The sequence below is a fragment of the Muscardinus avellanarius genome (genome assembly GCF_963383645.1).
Source record: "Muscardinus avellanarius genome assembly, chromosome: 1".
Lineage (NCBI taxonomy): Eukaryota > Metazoa > Chordata > Mammalia > Rodentia > Gliridae > Muscardinus > Muscardinus avellanarius.
The window spans coordinates 133,093,822-133,112,339 of NC_137786.1; the positions used below are offsets into that span (position 1 = coordinate 133,093,822).

At 40.2% G+C, this 18,518-nt stretch overlaps 1 protein-coding gene across 6 annotated transcripts in view; it reads left to right on the top strand.

Moving 5' to 3' along the window:
• NTM (neurotrimin) overlaps window positions 1-18,518 on the top strand; it is a gene marked incomplete at both ends in the record, with an annotated part of 1,054,156 nt that overhangs the window by 1,031,364 nt on the left and 4,274 nt on the right. For 2 of the 6 annotated variants that reach the window (XM_080696434.1, XM_080696435.1), the window contains 2 exons: window positions 8,244-8,395; window positions 17,432-17,464. In XM_080696434.1, coding sequence (XP_080552560.1) covers window positions 8,244-8,395; window positions 17,432-17,464 — 185 coding nt within the window. Of the gene's footprint in view, window positions 1-8,243; window positions 8,396-11,637; window positions 11,674-17,431; window positions 17,465-18,518 lie in introns of all 6 variants that reach the window. The other 4 variants (XM_080696436.1, XM_080696437.1, XM_080696432.1 and 1 more) reach the window with 3 other exon arrangements.

Below are 18,518 nucleotides of genomic sequence, written 5' to 3' on the forward strand. Positions count from 1 at the left end.
CTGAATTTTGTTTGGGACTAAGGCACACTAACTTCACACTACCTTTCCAAGTGAGGAACAAGAACTTTTTAACTTTTAAGGACATTTCTGTAGTCTCCTTAAGAAGTAGAGTGATATTCATTCTGCCCATTCTGTAGATGAAAGAACTGAAGCAAAAAAAAAAAAAAAAAGGAAAACAAGCTGACAAAGGAGTAAGAAGGAACAGAGCTGGCTTTTATACTTCTTTTATTTTTTTTTTAAGATTTAAAGAAGTTTATTAAAAAGATAGAAATACAGAAGATAGTTACAGTCTTGGGGGACAGGGGTCGAGTGAATGTCCCACCTGTGGACCAGACTTTTATACCCATGACCTCCATCTTGTGTATGTAATTCTGAAGTAGTAAACGTCCCTGTAAGCTCCTTCCCCTGGCAAGGTATCTCCTTTCAGGAAGGTCGACCCATCCTAGCTAGATTATTCAATTACAATTATTATGTAAACCTGTCTTTAGTATGAGGATGAGGAAGTCCTAGTTCCCCTCTCTTATAGACTTGCTAATTACCTTTAGCTAGGTTAATCTAAGTTTCAATGGCTGTTTGCTTCCTGACCAAAACCCAAGACCAAGTCTCCCTTTCCCAAGGTCTGCCATTTTGACACAGTTAGGTTTGAAATATATCTTAAAAATCAGAGCTTTCTCAAATCTTCCTAGGCCATTCCCAATACCAGTACATCCCCCCTCTGTCTAGTAACTTCCTGACACCTGTTAGGTCAAAGGTAGATACAGAAATTACATTTTGACTTTTACAATTTTACAAACATTTAACATGAGCTAATTTCCCAACAGTCCTCTCCCATTATCATTACTTACATGTACCCATAGCAAAGGAATAAGGGCAATGACTCATCGAGCTCCTTCAGGCTGAACAGGGGTGACATAAGGAGGCCCTGGTTTAGGGTACAGGTGTATGAAATTGGCATGGGGGAAACAGATGGGTCTGTGCGGTGCGTCTCTATGACCATCCATAGGGCTTTGATAGATGTCTTTGTCATGTTCTGTATGTACCACCATCTGATGCCTTAAAGCTTCCAGCCTATGAGAAGACACTCACAATACAGGTTAACCATGAAAACCTAAACATAGCACTTAAATGAGAAGTTAAAACCTGTTTTGCTGAATTAAGCTGAAACACACAAAGTTGGGATGTAGTTAGTTTATTTTGCACCATGTGAATCCAGAAATTAGTACTGTGGAGACCTGAAATAGGCTTTGAAATAAAGATTTTAGATAATTTGATGAGTACCAGGTCACCTGGACAAAACAGAATTTACCCCTTTCCTCTGGCACTGTTTGGAGTTTACTTAACTTGCTGGTATGCTGACAATAGGGTAACATTGTTATCTAGGACAATATCCCAGTCAGAAAAGATCTACAAGTTTCCCCTGCCATATGAGTGAAACCAAGCTGCCAAATGTCACCTGGACATGTTCTCTAGATTGCTAGCCTGGTGTACTTAACAAGCTGTTTTTGGAATTAATTTCTAATGCAAATTTCAAATCCCTGTATCATATAACTCAGTCTCCTGTAACTTTTTTCCATAAACAATCTTGAAGCCAGTTTTAAAGAATTATTATAGACTTTGGGGTCTGTAAGTAATCCTCTAGCTTCTCCTATCCATAGTACACCCCTGCTTCTGAACTCTACAGCACTTTTCTCTTGGGAATATACAAGCAGTAGGCTTATTAGAAACCTATACCCTTTTAATAATCCCTTCATCACATATGCAAACATAACACAAATATTCTGAAACTTACCACAAACACTCTGCAACTTGCTTTAACCCTCTGATTTTTCTATCCTGATCCTTTCTTTCCCATTTGGGAAAATCTTAGTATAAACCTTACAATATGCTTCCTTAGTCTACAAAATATCCTTTCTCTGTATTTACCAATAAATAAATACATCTATAGACTCTCTACATATGTCTTTTGTTGTTACATATAAGCAAAGCAAAAAAAAAAATACCATTTAATAATATTGTTTAGATACCAGCAATTAAAAAACCCATTTAAAAGACTTAAGTGTTAATTTAAACCTTATGAAGTTAAGAGCATTCTAAGGCATTGCCTTTTGCATTTCCCCACTTTAATAATTGAATTATAAGACATTAGGTAAATATCACTAGCACCTTAAAACCTTAGTTTTGCAAAAGGAATAAAATTAAAGACAATGCATATCACATTTGATCACATAACTTGATAAATATATAACAGATTGGCACAGAAATCCACGACATCATATAAGCATCATGAGTGTCATAAAACATTAATTTTGTCAAAGAAAATAAGAACTTTATAAGCAATATATAGTGTATTTAATCACATTTCAGAGGTCTAATTGCAAAGCTTTTTAGGAGTTTATATTTTAGCTAAGACTAGTTGAAATGAAAAAGTTTTTTGAGTGATAACTTTAGTATAGCCAGCAAAAAAGAAAAAAAGTTAGTTTCCTGAAAATAGCTGAAATCTGTAGTTTAACGGGGGCTGGTCTGGTCTGCCCTCCTACCCTAGCTAAGCTTTTGGAACTTGAGCTGGGAAAGAAGGGCAATACCTTTGATCTGGCCTAGGAGATCTCACTGTGATCACCTAAGACTGTTTAGTCTTAACTGAGGTGGTGGGAGTTGGGAGGAATCACTGAGATCCTAGGTCTGGGGACCCCAGTTCCCAGAGGGAACTGGGGTCACTCAGCAAATTAATGGTCCCCCTTGTCCTATGAGCCAGGCCTCAGAAGAACCTTTTTGGCCTCGTGTTTGAGGGCAGTTACATCAGAGATGCCCTTGCTCTCCCCCCCCCTTAAGACTTGAGCCTAGGCTTCTGTGCTCAGCCAGAGTTCTTTCATGGCTTTTGCCCGTCTGTCTTTCCCTTTTCAAGTCCCTGTTAAACTGAATCGGCAGCCTGCAGTAGTAGAATTTGTCTGAGGATGGCCTCCACTTCTACCAGATAAAAAAATTGACTAAGACTGCCGGTACCTATTGTTTGAGTTGGTGATATAGCTTTAACTCAGCCCGTAAGAACTGCTTATGGATAAATCCAACTTTAACCTCCTTTCTCCTTACACTACTATAGCCAAGGCTTCCACAATTGTCTCAACCCTGCAACCATTAAAGAAATCTGGGTGGTCTCAAAGGTTAAAGAACAGCTGAAGATAAGCTACTTCTATCCATTTTTTCTCCTTTTAACAAAATAGATCTAGTTGCCAAATAGTATTATAATTTAAACCTCCCTGACAGGGCCACGTGTCTCCATCCCCTAGCACATACTGTGGCCATACTTGGGTGCAGAGAAATATGAGATCTTTACTTTTGACTTTTTTTTTTTTTCTCTTGAGCTCTCTGAGAAGATTACCCATTCAGGCTTCTAGTAGTTGCTGGTGATTACGAACTGCCATAGTTCACAGACCAACAGGGTGCACGTGGCTGCAGTTGCTAATGGCAATACTTCCTAGATGCTCCCACTAAAAGCAAGCTAGCTATCTCCCTAGAACCTGTTTCCAACTACAGAAAAAAAACTCACTACCATTTTAGAAATGGGTGCTGGCTGGCGTCTCCTCTTTGGTGCTGGCTGGTGTCTCCTCTTTGGGGAGCTTTCTGCAGGTGGGCCATGGGCCTTTCTTTTTAGATTTAACTTTGTATAGGGCTTTTAAAAGAGTATCCCCTCTTTGATGTGGGCAGAATGGATGGTATTCATTGGGTCTATCAAGCCTACGCTATTTAAAGGGTTTACTTCCTGTAGGGGATTTGGCCACGAGGTCCCCACGAACCAGAATTGCCTCCCAGATGCTGGAAGATCAATGATCATTCTAGGGGAACTCCTTATAGCTCCAAGAAGGTACATACCTTTTGGGGTGCAGTGGTACCAGGACCACCGCCAAGATGCCCTGGAATTCACTTTCAGAGATGCAGTGATGCAAAGGCTGCGCTATAGTTGTTTCAAAGCTCAACAGCTCTACAACTGGAGTTAAAGCTGCTGCTGCCCACCGACCCAGTAGCCAAAAAGTCTTATGAAAATTACTGAGCCACATGCCCCGCGTTGCCCCAAAATGTTGGGCGCCAAAAATGTTACAGTTTGGGGAATATATTGCGGTTTGGGGAAACTGTCCCTGGCGACCCCTGTTAGGGTCCCAGATGCAATTTCCCTCAAACCACAAAAGGATAAAAAGATGAAAATGTGCGGGTTCTTGTCCTGAGATAAGGATAAGTATACAATAACCTGGACTCTTGCTGAAGATTTAAAGAAGCTTATTAAAATGATAGAAATACAGAAGATAGTTACAGCCCCTTGGCATGTGGGGTGTGGTTGGAGTGAATGCCCCACCCTTGTACTTCTTTTAAGAATTTAGATTTCTCCCTTCTTTCTTTCCTCCCTTCTTGTTGGACTAAGATGAAAGCTGAGGCATGAAGGTCCAGAATAAAGAAAAAAAACAAAAAACAAAAAAACAAAGTTTGTTGAGCTTCAGGATCAGTTTCTTAATCTTCAATGAGCTATGTAATAGTGAAAATTAATCAGTTACACCCTAAATACTTACCTAAATAATTATTTTTCTTGCATTGGAGATTAAATCCAGGAATATTCTATTCCTTAGTTATATTCTTAATTATATTTTAACTACAACTTATACTTCCAGTTCTTTATCTGAAACAGAATCTTGCTCAGTTGCTAAGATTGTATTTGAACTTGTGATGCTCCCGACTCAGCCTCACAAGTACTGGAATTACAGATGTATGCACTCATACCCAGTTATTCTTTTCTTTATTTTTCACTAGTGTTTTATTTATTTTATTTTTATTTGTGCATTATACTCATTCATCTTAATGGAGTACATACATCTTAATGGAGGCATACATGCACACATCACTCATTTAGCCCTTCCCCAGTTCCCACCCCATTCCTTCCCCATACCTTCTTCTCATGTTTGACTTATTGATTGACTTTGATATGTTTGTGAATGCACATGATGTACATTAGGGAATTTCCTTCTTCTCCTCCAATCCCCCTCACTTAGGTAGCCTTATTTGTTCATCTATGGTTTCTCCTTGTTCATAAAGAGTTCCTCCTATGACCCTTTTCCTCCCTAGCTTCTACATATTAGGGAGAGCATCTTATGTTTTACTTTTTGTGAATGACTAATCTCACTTAGCACAATATCTTTCTCCTGTCTTTCTTTTTTTTATTTTTATTTTTTGGTGGTATTGGAGATCAACCCTTGGGCTTTCTACCTTTGAGCTATAACCTCTAGCCCCTTTATTTAAAAATAAAACAGGGATTAATGAGGTTGCTTACAGTCTCATTATATTACTGCTGAGGCTGTCTTGAACACATGCCCACCTGTCTCAGCCTCCCAAGTAACACCTGGCTATTCTAGTTATTTATGGGTAAAAATTAGAAACAAAATATAGTAGAAATTTAAGATTTTACAATAGATGGAGGTAAACAGAGAAAAACTTGTTAGATGTTGAGCTAAGGGAAAAAAGAGTTCTCCTTTGCACAGCAGTTGAGGTCCTCAAAAGGCCCCTGTCTATCCAGAATCTACCTAGGAGGATAAAGACTCAGACAGATTTGATACCTCCTCTGTCTCAGTTCTTCCAATGGATTTTCCATGCTTTTCTTTTCATTGGTTTAGCTTTGTTTTTCATTTACTGTTCATTTACTTATTTCCAGTGTTCTTCCATGAAATGGAGTTGCAGTTCCTCTTGGTACCAGTCTGTTCAATAATATCTCTTCCTCTGTGATCCCCATCACAGCCAATTCTAAAGTCTATTGGCTTTATACAATGCCACTCTACCTTTCATAAGTGTTACTGCATGTGTTATCAGTCAAAGGGAAAGGACCTGGCACTCTGTACTTAGTCAAGGCCACCCATCCAACAGGGACATTAGCCAAAATAAAGTCTGCATGCCATTAAGAGACTGAAGCCTTGCACCAGTGTGGGATGGGGAACTGTGAACCCAGGGAGAAGAGGAAAGTGTGTCACCCCAGGAACTACAAAGTGTTGCAAAGTGCTGCTGGCCAGCCTCCATGGTTTTTATCTAAAAACATTTCAGGTGTCAAGGTGGAACCTGCTTTGGGTAAGACTTCCAGTATGAAGTTGAAATCTAATTCACTGCTTGGTTCTGACATGAAGGCTTCTTCCTCATTTCAAGAACACCATCAAAAAGGCAAATGGATCCATGCCTTGACTAGCTCACAGAGGCCTGGGTTGTTGCATGTAGGGCCTCCTTGTTCAGCATCCTCTAGAGGACCAATATGGTATAACAAGCTGGAAATCCAAAAGTGGCCTCTGACTGTAACAGGGTTCTACTTGCACAATGCTAGCATTTTCGTGAAGTCTTTGAACTCAGGCCAGATCATTGTACTTAGCTTGGAGAGAGTATGTCTCCCAAAATAAAGTATATCCAGTAAAAATCAAGACATTCTTTTTTTTTGTGTGTGTGTGGTACTGGGGGTACAACCCAGAGGCTTTCTACCTCCCGGCTATACTCCCAGACCTGTTTTCTATTATATTTGGAAACAGGGTCTCACTAAGTTGCCGAGAGCCTCGCTAAGTAGCTGAGGCTGGCTTCAAACCTGTGCAATCCTCCTGTCTCAACCTCCCAAGGGCAGGGATTACAAGCGTGCACCACCAAGCCCAGCCAAGACATTCTTTTAACCAACCTTCTGACTTCACTGTTTCCAGTTGGAAACTACTTTTCTATTCTGATATGGTTACTATAAGTTTTAGGGCTGGAGAATCATATTTAATCTCACAGAGGTGAAGCCTTCTGATAATGATGACACAGTTCTCTATGCTAACAATATACTGTGACCCAGGGCTGGGCAGGGTTTTCTCAACTAATGCCAGAGAAACACATTATGCTGAATAACAATTTCACGTCAACAAAACATTTTCTCATCATGGTCTTGTTGTACTTCACTTTCCATTTCTGCCTCAAGTATTCTCTCTCTTGTTTCGATGATTCTAATACCCCCATTGACTCCAGTGCATGCCCCCTGAGCCAGTTCTAGTATGTAACCCTGGATATAACTTAGTTGCTGCAAGTCCTGGCCAACCCATCCCCCAAAAAAGCCACTTAGGCTTTTGTTCATGCTCCCTGTGATTCTTAGTGAAGAAGGCTATTTAGTCCTTAAAGTATTCCTCTTTTCTGTAGCATAGAATTAGCTTTAGGGAAAAGAATACTAATTGTTTCAGGGAAAGTGAAAGGTTGGCTTAAAGCCTATTCTCTGAAATAGAACATTTCAGAATTTTCAAAAGAAAAAAAAAAAAAACAAGTTTCAAATCTCAAATTCCTCTGTAGATACACAGTTCTAAAAGGACTTTCTGCTGACAACAGCCCAAGATGGAGAAATTGACCTGCTGATTCTATAGCTGTTACCTATTCTTTTTACTGTTTTCACTTGCCCAGTAATGCAATCCATGATTTTAAGTATATCTAACTCCCTTTCAAAATAATCATCTATGGAAGTTTTTAGTAGCCTATGAATCTTATGGCATATTGGCCTGCCATATTGGATTCCTCAGGGAGATTCCTGGCTCTACAGGGTCATGTGCTTAGGAATTTCTAATCTCTTCCAAGCTGACCCCTTATCATATGTCTCACCAGATCACTCTTCTCAAGCCTTCAGAGTCACCTGATGTGAAATTGCTTCCTGATTATGTCCTCCTTTTCCTAGCCAAAACAATTATATCTTACCTGTAGAATGCCTAAAATGCTTAATAAAAACTCTTATTACCCAGTTACTTGAAACACATTGTTTTCAAACCCCTCATGTTACCTTTCTCTTTAAAACTTCATTGTTGTATTGCCATCATCACCATCACTATACTCATTATCACCATCAGCAGCATCAAATAAGTCCATACATATAAATACTATGACATGAATAATGCCACTCTGAATGTCACATAGCTAATAGAGTATATTATTGTAGTGTGACTATTAGGTATGTAAAGCAAGGGAAAAGGATACACTTGGCTTCAGGAAACTTAAATATGGGTAAAACAAGATAAGATATCTTGCTTCCAGTGTCTCCATTATTAAATATAAGAAAATACAAGGTGTTAATATGTGTGAGTATATGGCATCATTGAGCAGAACAAATAGTGGCTGTGATGACATCAGATGGGGGGATGATAAGAACATTAAATCTAGAGTCCATTATTTTCCTATGAGTGAAACTGACTGTTTTCATTTTTGTCTCTTTTTTTTTGTTTTAGACTGATTGAAGGAAAGAAGGGAGTCAAAGTGGAAAACAGACCTTTCCTCTCAAAACTCATCTTTTTCAATGTCTCTGAACATGACTATGGGAACTACACATGTGTGGCCTCCAACAAGCTTGGCCACACCAATGCCAGCATCACACTATTTGGTGAGACTATACACTGAGCTCAGCACTGAAAGAGTATGAAGTGGAGAAGGGTCACCAGAGGGAAGGAGCTGGGAAAGCAGTTGGGAAAGATGCATATACTGGGACTGGGAAAGCAAGAATGAAAAAGAATGCTCATTACATTCTATAATGAGAAGAATCATAAAATGAGAGGGAAGGGCTTTGGAGTACCAAAAATTACATTTATTATTATATTTTTTCTCAGTGATATCTCCTAAACTGGCTTAAGGATTATAATTGAGTAAAATAGTTACAAGCCCAGAAAGGAGTATTTACTATTTCAAAAATGCGCTCACTGGGTTAATATAACATGTTCCCTTTTCTCAAAAAAATTTCTATCACTGGGATATAGGAGAATCTGAATTATATTCATCAAAGTAAAATCACAGGCCTTAGAATGCTTATTAATATTAGCTTCCAAGAGGGAAGTAATATAGATAATGAGGATTTTCCAAGTGCCCCATGTGTGTCAGTGGATATTGTCTGGCTGAATTTAAACATTTATTCATCCAAACCATCATCTTGAAATATGTCATGTAGTCATCATGTATTCATTTTCTAAGCAACTCTTTTTTGAAGGACTAATGCATACAAAGCAAATTGTTCTGCCTTCATTATGTGTTTGGCAACCATCTTTGTGCCAAAACCAAGTAAACCAGCTCTCTGATAGACTATGAATATCCCACCACAATGCCAGGAAAATGTCTGTGCAAAAGTCAGACTATATCCCTGTCTGTGTCATCAGGCAGAGCTCTAGGTACCTGGAGATGGCTTTAAACATTTGATGGATGCAGATCATCCCTACAGAACACAGAACAAATTTCTGGCTGCATTTTGTACAAATATTTTCCATACCCTGCCAAGCTCGGTGAGCCTGGAATTTTTCAAATCAGTTTCCCCAAAATCCCATGCTAAGAAGTGCTCTTGAATGTGATGTGAAGAAAAAAGGGAAGGAATTTGACAGATAATTGACAAGGGCTTGTGTTCTTATTATTCTGAGAACTCCTGGACAATCCCATAGCCTCTAGGTCTTCATCATTGCCACGGCCCCTTCCACATTGTCCTTGGTGCCCATGTACATTCCATTATGATATCTTATCTCCTTCACATTGCACCCTCCCAAGCCTCCTGTTCAGCAAACAAAATATAGCCCCACTTTATCTGAGAGTGCTGAAAAGAGAAGGCTCAGAATGGGAAGACCTGTGATTAAAGTGATTGATCTATCTGACATGTCTCACACAGGGATAGTCATGAGTTCCCCTCACTTTTGTCAGGCCTCTTTGGTTCTTTGGCAGCTGTCTGTCTGCATGCACAGAGGGCCAGGATTAGAAAGGAGCAATTCCCTCCTTGACCTGTCTTGCAAATCTACAGCTCTCCCAAAACTTCCCTTTAGTTTCTCCCAGGTCCCAAAACTAGAGGGGTCCTCATTTTTGCAAAGTACACCTCCTCCTTGGACCTCGTGTTTCTTCTAATTTACGTGCATAAAATGGTCTTGCCATTGACTTTATCACTATTGTCTAAATTCCCCAGTCTCTTTCCTGTAAGCCTTCTCAAGATGAGAATAGGGAGAAGCTCCAAACTTTTTTTTTTCAAAGAGTGAATTAACTGGCATTTATGACAAGAAAAGCAAAGAAGAATGTGTCATAAATATGTCCTTTTCCGTGGACCTGTGCATTGCACTTCCAACTTAGGCTTCCCCTCTCCAACCCCTATTGGTCTAAAAGAATTCAACTTGTGCATGATTTGGTATGTTTTTGCCATTGTCAGCCCTCTGGAATTTGGAGTTCTCTAAAAACTACATTAAAATGATAGTACCTATTTGAACAAGTTGAGAAAGACTGGGTCAAAAAGATAAATTGGGTACACATAGCAGGATGCTCTTTATCATAGGAGCTCTCAGAGCTAAGCCTCTAAAAGGGAGATTAAGTTTGCAGCATTTCTCAAATTTACTCAATAAGAAACCAATTCTATTTTCTAGCCTTAGTTGAGAAAACATTCCTGAGGAGCTGACCACAAAAATGCTGCAAGGGTGCTATCATTTCAAAGAACTAGTAAAACCTTATTAATGCTTAAGCTAAGCATTTCCAAACCATTCATTCTAGCCAAGTCTAGTCAACATATTATTGTGGCTCCTTAGTTCAGTATTTAGCTTATTTTTATTAAGCTTCCCATCATTATTATTACTGAGACTTATTAGGAATGATGCCTTCTGGCAAGTATAAATTTATTAGGGGATTTTTCATGACATTTTTCTCTAAGAGCTGTCAGACAAACTTGTGCAGTTGGAATGCTGCATTTACTTTATGTGACTATACAAAATTAGTGATAAAGTTCATTCTCTCATAGCATTACAGAAAGTCAGCTACGTTATCAACTGCACACCCTTTCCATGTGACCGCGCATTGAAAAGAGAGGAGCTCTGGTCCAGTAAATTCCCAACATAAACAATGTCTTTGGGGATACTTAAGGAAAAGGGGAGCCAGGCCTGGTGGTACACATTTGTAATCCCCACGCTTGGGAGGTGGAGACAGGAGGATCACACAGTTTCGGAACCAGCCATGCTGGCTTAAGAGACCCTGTTTCCAAATAAAAAGTATAAAATAGTTCTGGGAGTGTGGCCCGGTAGAAAGGCTTCCAGGAACCCCAGTACCACCACAATAAAAAAAAAAAAAAAAAAAGAAGAAGAAAAGATAAAGGAGATAGATTACCATGAAGAACCATGCGGGTTTTGAGCCCCTGCCCGTTAGGCTTGCAGAACTGGCAGTGAAGTTGAGAGTTCTGCTCTGATATTGCAGAATCAGAACAGAACACCTGGTGCTATGGGATGAGAAGTTCTCAGATTTGGTCTCCCAAAGTGAAACAATGCAATTGAGGATGTGGGAGAAAAATATAATCTGGAAAAATACTTTGGCCATTTATTATCAAATCAGTAGCTCTTCTCTGCACAAGCTAAGGGTGAATTCATCTGCCCTGGATAAACAGTGTGTCTAGCTCCCTCCCTTCCCCGCCATCTCATCCACATATGAAAACGGAGCATTTCAGTGTTTCTTTTGGTGCACCTTTCCCTATCACCTTTGGTTTCTGTGTCTTCCTTTATTTACCCATTTCCCCAGAAATGCTTGTGAAAGAAAGTATACAAACTATATATGACAAATATATAGCTACTGTATATAATATGTGTTTGTTTTCATTTTTCTCTCCTGTATGTCCCTCACCCGATATAGAACTAAATGAGCCCACAAGCTCAACTTTGTTGCAAGGTCAGTATCCCACTTGTTTTCTGTTTTCTCTCCTCTCCCTCAATCCCACAGTCCCTGTTTCTCTGCCTTTCCCCTGCTGTGCATTACCTGACACTCCTATCAGTGAAGTTGCATAAAAGACAGTGGTAGAAGGATACTTAAGAGAGTTATTGGGATCTGGTGAGAGTCCAATGATAGTTTTCTTTTCTCTGTTCATCCCTTTCCCACAGTGCCCCAAGAGGGTTGGGAGTGAGAAAGAAAACAAAATGTAATTTAAATATCAAAACCCAAATATCAGTATGAAGGCTAAGAGAATAAATACGACCAATAAGAAGACAATGCCAACCACCTAAGCAGTTCTCATAATGAGTGCTATTGTTGGGCCCTCAGCAACAAAATCAAACACATGCACATGATGATAAAAATATTCCATCAAATGGTTCCTTCAGCTGGTTCACATGGCACTTCATTGGAAGAAGGTGGGCATGTTGCAGCTGTAGAATACACTTTTGCCAACAAGATAGCAATGATCTGGAGGGGGCAGCACTCACTTCCAGGTTAGGGACTCACCTCCAGTAGTTCTCTGCCCTTGAAATTTTATTTGGACCTCATTTCCTCTTCTAAAACCTGAAGTAGATCTGCCTTATCTACTGTACCAAGTTGTTCCAATATTCAACTGAATTTAAATGAAAATACATTTGAAGAGAGGTACATTTTGAATCTGTTGATACAAGCCAAAAGACAAGGACTTCCCTCTGTGGAGGACATTCCCTCCATGAATCATCCTAAGGGTGCATCAGCTCATGTTTCACATTCCCTTCTCCCCAGCCCTGACATACCCTTCCACTTCAAACCATTCACCAGGCATGACTCCTGCATTTCTCACCACTCTTTGCACATCCCTTCTGATTTTTCTCATGTTCACTAGCCTAGTGTGAGTGACTCATTAAGAACATAACTAAGCATTCAGGATGAGCAGTAGAATAAACATGGGCCCTTTTGTGTGCTTTTATTCTCCTCTTCAGGACAGTGCTGGGCCTAGCAATAATAGTCCAGCAGGTAGACAGCTATAAAAACAATGAGAAGAATGACCCTCTCACCTCTTAGCCCAGTCTTCTAACCTCCCTCTTCCCACCTCAACCTTGTTCCTGCATTAATGTTCTACCTGCTTGTTCTTTTTGTCTGCTCCCATTCTCACTGTTCATCCAGTTTGCCCATTCACATTCTAGCTGTGCACACAATCATTGAAGAAAAGCCTTAGACCTGGGAGGCGGAGGAGAAGAAAGAAAGAAATGAATTATGTGAAGAGCTGTTTGGCAGTGGAGGAAAAATGCTTTTATCATGAAAAGAGTCAGGGCTGCATTATTCACCTTAGTGATGTATAGCACCACGATGATGAGCCATAGACAGAAAAAGAAAACAAGGAGATAGGAAGAAAAAGGAAAGTCAATATAGATGTATTCAGATTCAACTTACCATTCCACTTATGTTTATTAAATCCTCATGTGACATATTCACAGATATGAAACAGAACACTAAAAAGTATCTAACATGGTAGTATAAGGGAAGTGAAAGACTAGATCTATGATAGATAACTCGTCAGGTCTGCTTTTAAAGTGACTAAGATAGTTCCGACCACTTATAATTTTATTCTCGGAAAAAATAGAAACTCAGGTTATAGTTTCCAACAAACTAATATTGCAGTTATAGTTAACTGATAGAGGAAGATCAATGCACACCAAGGCCATCAGCAATGAAAACAACCAGAAATGAAAATAAAATAATACAAATTACTTTAACTGGTGGCAAAGCATGGTTCTGGGAGCTGGAGACATCATTTTCAGGATCCACTTGCTGAGACAAAGCTCAGATGTTTCACCTCTCTCCTTTTGTGAACTGATTTATTTAGGTGAGGGGCTCTTTATGCCAACTTTATAATTAAACTCTGGAGATGTTTTATCATGCACCACCAACCTACTTGTTGGGTGTAGGTAATGGGTCAAGATGAAAGTTGTAGGTTGCAGACATCTTGAATTTTCTGACAGTTATATTCATGTGGTCTTCAGTGTAGCTGTTAGACTCTTACATGACTAGGGATGTTTTAGAGGAAACAGACCTTATACCTGGGCACCTTCACCTTATTCATGTCTATCTACATTCCCCTCTTTTCTTTTCTTGTCCCCAGTAGAATAGAGAGCTACCTGTTTTCTCAGAAAGTACCTCCAAGTTATGCTCATCTTATCTGAGAAATACAAGAAAGATTTATATGAATGCATAGATTTCTACTGACAGGGAACACTTGGCTTTAAGAGAAGTTCAGAGCTATTTTGCTACCCAATATCTGGATGGGCTTGAAGGATTTTGATAAGAGAATTTCATTCTTCCTCAGCATTTTTTTGCCACCATTGAAGTATTTCTCTGCCTCCCTTCTGCAAACACAACAGATTGCATGTCACCTCATATTAATATTTGGTGGTGCAGGATTCTCGCAATGATAAATAAGGACGTGGGGCTGTGCGACCATCCCTCATGGAACCTCGGCGCAGTCCAGTGTGCCAGCCCACAATGCAAGCTCAGCGGCTCGGTCTGCTGTTTCCCATGTGCTAGCCCTTTGTCTTTTATCTTCTAGGCATTAAGTCAGATTTGATGCTATCTGTGGGCTGGGAAAGGTAGGCTGATTAATGCCTGTAAACCTCACAGTGACCATCAAACCAATTTATCAAAGGATAGGGAACAAAAATAAACTCTAGATATCAGACAAAAATTGCAATCAACAGAAAAGATGATCAGTTCTTCCCTGTAGAGGATTAAAGATAGTTAATTAGGCCATGCCACCAGGGCATCTAGCAGCTAACATTTCTATGGCTTAAGTAAGGTAAGTAAGTTAAAATAACATTAGATGCAAAACGTTCCTTATTCTCTTTTTAGAAGGCTTATATATCCATTCTCATCCTGCCTTTTCAGTTTAGACAGCAGCCCAGAACTTTGCTGAATGCTTGGATTTAGCTATGTATGTTGACTTTTGCCAGCATTAAAAAAAACAAAACAAAACACTTTATGAATTGAAAGACACATTGGATACTTACTCAGAGAATTAGGGTACATGTAGGAATTTTTTCCCTTTTTTTCTGTTCTTATTTTTTCCTCCCTACCTCCTTCCCTCCCTTTTTCTCTCCTTTTTCTTTCTCTTTCTCTTGACCATATTTTACCACTCTATCTCACTTCTTCAGAATATATCAATAACAAAGATATCAATAAAATTTAAGCCCAGGCTGCTGATGAAAAAAATATGTGCTTGGATCATCAAGGATAGTTTTCTTGATAGCAAGATGCCACTCAAAGATTTGAACTTACGTCTCCATAGCTTTGAAGACTCTAGGAAAATCTGTGTTCTTAGAAGTAGGAGCCAACAGAAGACTGTTAGTCATGATCTGGAGGATTGTGCCAAGCATTTATGTATACTTATGTATTTATTATGGTGCTAGAGATTGAACCCAGAGGGTACTACCTCTGAGCTACACTCTCAGCCCTATTGCTTACTTTGAGGCTAAGTTGTTGACAGCCTCACTAAGTTGTTGAGGCTGGCCTCGGACCTGAAATCCTCCTATTTAGGCCTGCTTAGGTACTGGGATAACAGGCATTTGCCACTACTCCTGGCTTCTGTATTGCTTCTTAGCACCAAATCAAAGGGAATGGGCTGGGGTGCTGCATGGTGAGCACAGAATCAACATAACAAGTGTCTTGACTGCATTCCCCCTTTGTGTTATAAGCAGAGATAAAAGAACACTGTTTATACTGGAAGAGTTGAAACACTGCTACCTGAAAAGCTCCAAGGACATATTCTAGCTGTGGTCACAGATGACTATCAAATTGTCCGTTAGCTTTCTGAATGCTAAAGTTGACCTTCTATCAAGTAGTTTTTGTTGAAGATCCAGCAGGGGGAAAAATCTAAATGAGAACAAGTAAAATATTTTCAGATATTTGCTATATAGACAAAGTCTGCTGGTATCTAGAGCAGGAGCCTGTTTCTTCAATATTTCCCCTCTACCTGATAGTCCCGAATGCCAAACAGAACCTTCCTTGTGTTCCTCCTCTGAAGGTCTGAACCAGCTGTGGCATTTGTACCACTGCGGAAAAGATCCTTTTAATCCACTTGGGGTTAAAAGTTTTATAATAGCTTGATCCCTCCAAGTCTCTCTTCTGACTGACCTTTTGATTATTCTAATTGGCACAAGGAGACTCATAACTCAACAGTATTTGATTGATACAATTAATGAAAATAGTCTCTACTTGGGATATGGGCAGGTTAAAGGGCCCAATAGTTACTCCAAGGGACTGTTCTTGGTAAATGTGCAGACAACATGGGGCATTCACTTCTGGTTGTTTTCTACCATCTAGCCTCATGCCAGTTCTTCCTTCAGTTACAGAACATTTGGCTATAGACAGTCTCTTAAATATTCATATGTTAAGAATGGCTTCTTAGGGTTAGCAATATCCAGTTAAATCATATGTCAGGCGCCATTAAAAAGTATATTGAGAGCTTGTATTCATCTGATTTTGAAAAAAAAAAACGCTGATTTTGTTGAGGAGTTATATCTAAATTATCCTTCTATATGAGGGCCTTTACATAGAAAAAAGGATCCTAAGCCAGTCCTTTAATGAAGACCATTATAATACCATTTTTACCTTTCTTATATCCAGAAGAACAATTGCAGAAGTTCCTAATTAAAGGGGAGCAAAAATTTAGAGATCATCATAAATTCATGTCAAGTAAGACATTTCCTACTAGCACTAGAGGTGGGGAGGCTCAATAGATTGTTTTGAGAGTTTGAAGCTGGTGAATTAGCAATGGTTCATGATAGAGCCCACAGGGAGGAGATGGTTTCTGGCATTTCTACTGGGCGGCCAGCAAGTGTACCTTTAGCAGCACGATGTGGGTCTTACTACCTTGGGTGCCTCTAGAGAGGTGAAGCCCTACGGATTTGGCTTGGTATAGTCTGACTCATCAAATGAAGCCAAATATCAAAGATCTGGGCTCCTCTGGAACATGGAAGCTAATTTACCTGTTTTTATAAAATGTATAAATAAATGCAGGTGAAACCTTCATATTTTAAATCTATTGTGGGAGTCAACATTCAAATTGCTGGAATATAAATCCATCTGTATGAGTGAACTTGATACTTAAGACGTTCAACATCCATGAACTAGGAGGTCGTCTGATGACCAAAGAAAGAAAGTTGTTCTGAAGAGAAGTATGAACTTGGCACCACAGGCTGCAGAGGTGTGGCTGCATCTCCTTCTATGACCAAGTGGAGATTTTGGTACTGCTTCAGTCTATGGTCCACTCTGTCACCTCCTCCAGGCAGCCTCACTTGATTTGCTCAGGCTTTCTTTCTAAGTACTATGTGCATCTTTCTGTATTCCAATTATCTTCATTGGTGTGATATGTTTTACTTTTCTGGTATGTGTCTCATCAATGTGTGACAGGTATTCACTAGATGCTCGTTGACAGAAGAAAATAGTATGGTGACTTAATCTGACCCACTCAGAGGTCCACTCTGACCGTCATTCATACCGTTCCTCAGCTTCCAATTTACTCTTAGCTCCCTGAGAATGCTGAAGGGAGTCCTCGTGATCAGAACAGCAAGAAGTAGATACAAGAGGCCTGGGGAAGCGCGCAGGCCAGGAGTGCCCATGTATTCCTAACACCATCTGAGGATAGAGTGAGCACCTCCAACTACTTCTACCATAACAGTGGCTTGTTTTTCATTTCTTTTAGAAGTGAAAACTACAGCTATGACCCCTTGGAAAGGTTGGTATATTTCTTTTTCAGGCAGCTGCTGCCTCGGTGGGGTATGTAAAACTCTCACCTTCCTCCAGCATTTTGCCTTTTTTCTGAGCTCACTCCAGGAAGCAGCCCAGAGGGGAGCCTCCCTCCACCTGAGTATCTTCAGGTCAACCTAGGTCCACACCATCCCCAAGGACATCCCATCCTCTCTGGGTAGCTTCCACTCACACCAGTCTAACATGTCCTTGCTGGCAGCACTAATGAGCACCTGAAAGTGCCTGGAATAGCTTAGTCTCTGGGCTCCTCAGCACCGGGCCTGCCTCTTTCCTTGCACACAGATGCTCTAATGCAATGATCTCAGTAGACCTTGGCCTCGCATGCTGCCCTTTGCTTAGCCCCTTCTCTCTTTTTCTCTCTCTTTCTAACTTGGAGCTGGAAGGGAAGTGGCGGGAGGGAGGGGAAGTGGGAGGAAGAGGGAGGTTCTGGGGTGAGTCACTTGGCTAGGAATAAAATGTGTCTTATTTGAGGCGTTCATTCTTACCAGATGTTTCCGTTGGATAATTGACACTCATCACAGTTCTCTGGGACCCTAACTGTCCTGGTAATTAGTCTCTTTAGGCCTTTGCAGCTCTCTAATGAGATAGAAGCAATAAAGGCATCCAATGTGGAGTGGAGGCGTGGCTGGATGAGGAACAGAGGCCTCATCTGTGTGGCCATGTCACCAGGCAGATGGGCTGAGCTGTGACTCTGGCCAGCGCTGGCTCCAAAAGGACACTGTGATCCCTGCCTGCCTGGACAAAAGGCCCTCATCTCCTAGCATTCTTGCACATAGCATTCATTCAGCATGGGATGAGCCAGCCACAGATTGTTGGAGCCCGTGTTAGCCAGTGCACAGTTAGGGCAGGCCCACTGGCCTCACTCTTCCTTCTCTTTATTCTCTAAAGATCATGAGTTACAAAGAGGCAGTTCTGAGTTAGTGGGAAGAAAATTGCATTTGGAGATCGAAGTCAAGGGACCTTGGGAAAGCCACTTAAGCTATCTGAAGTTAAATTTCCACCTATTGTAAGGGAAATAATTA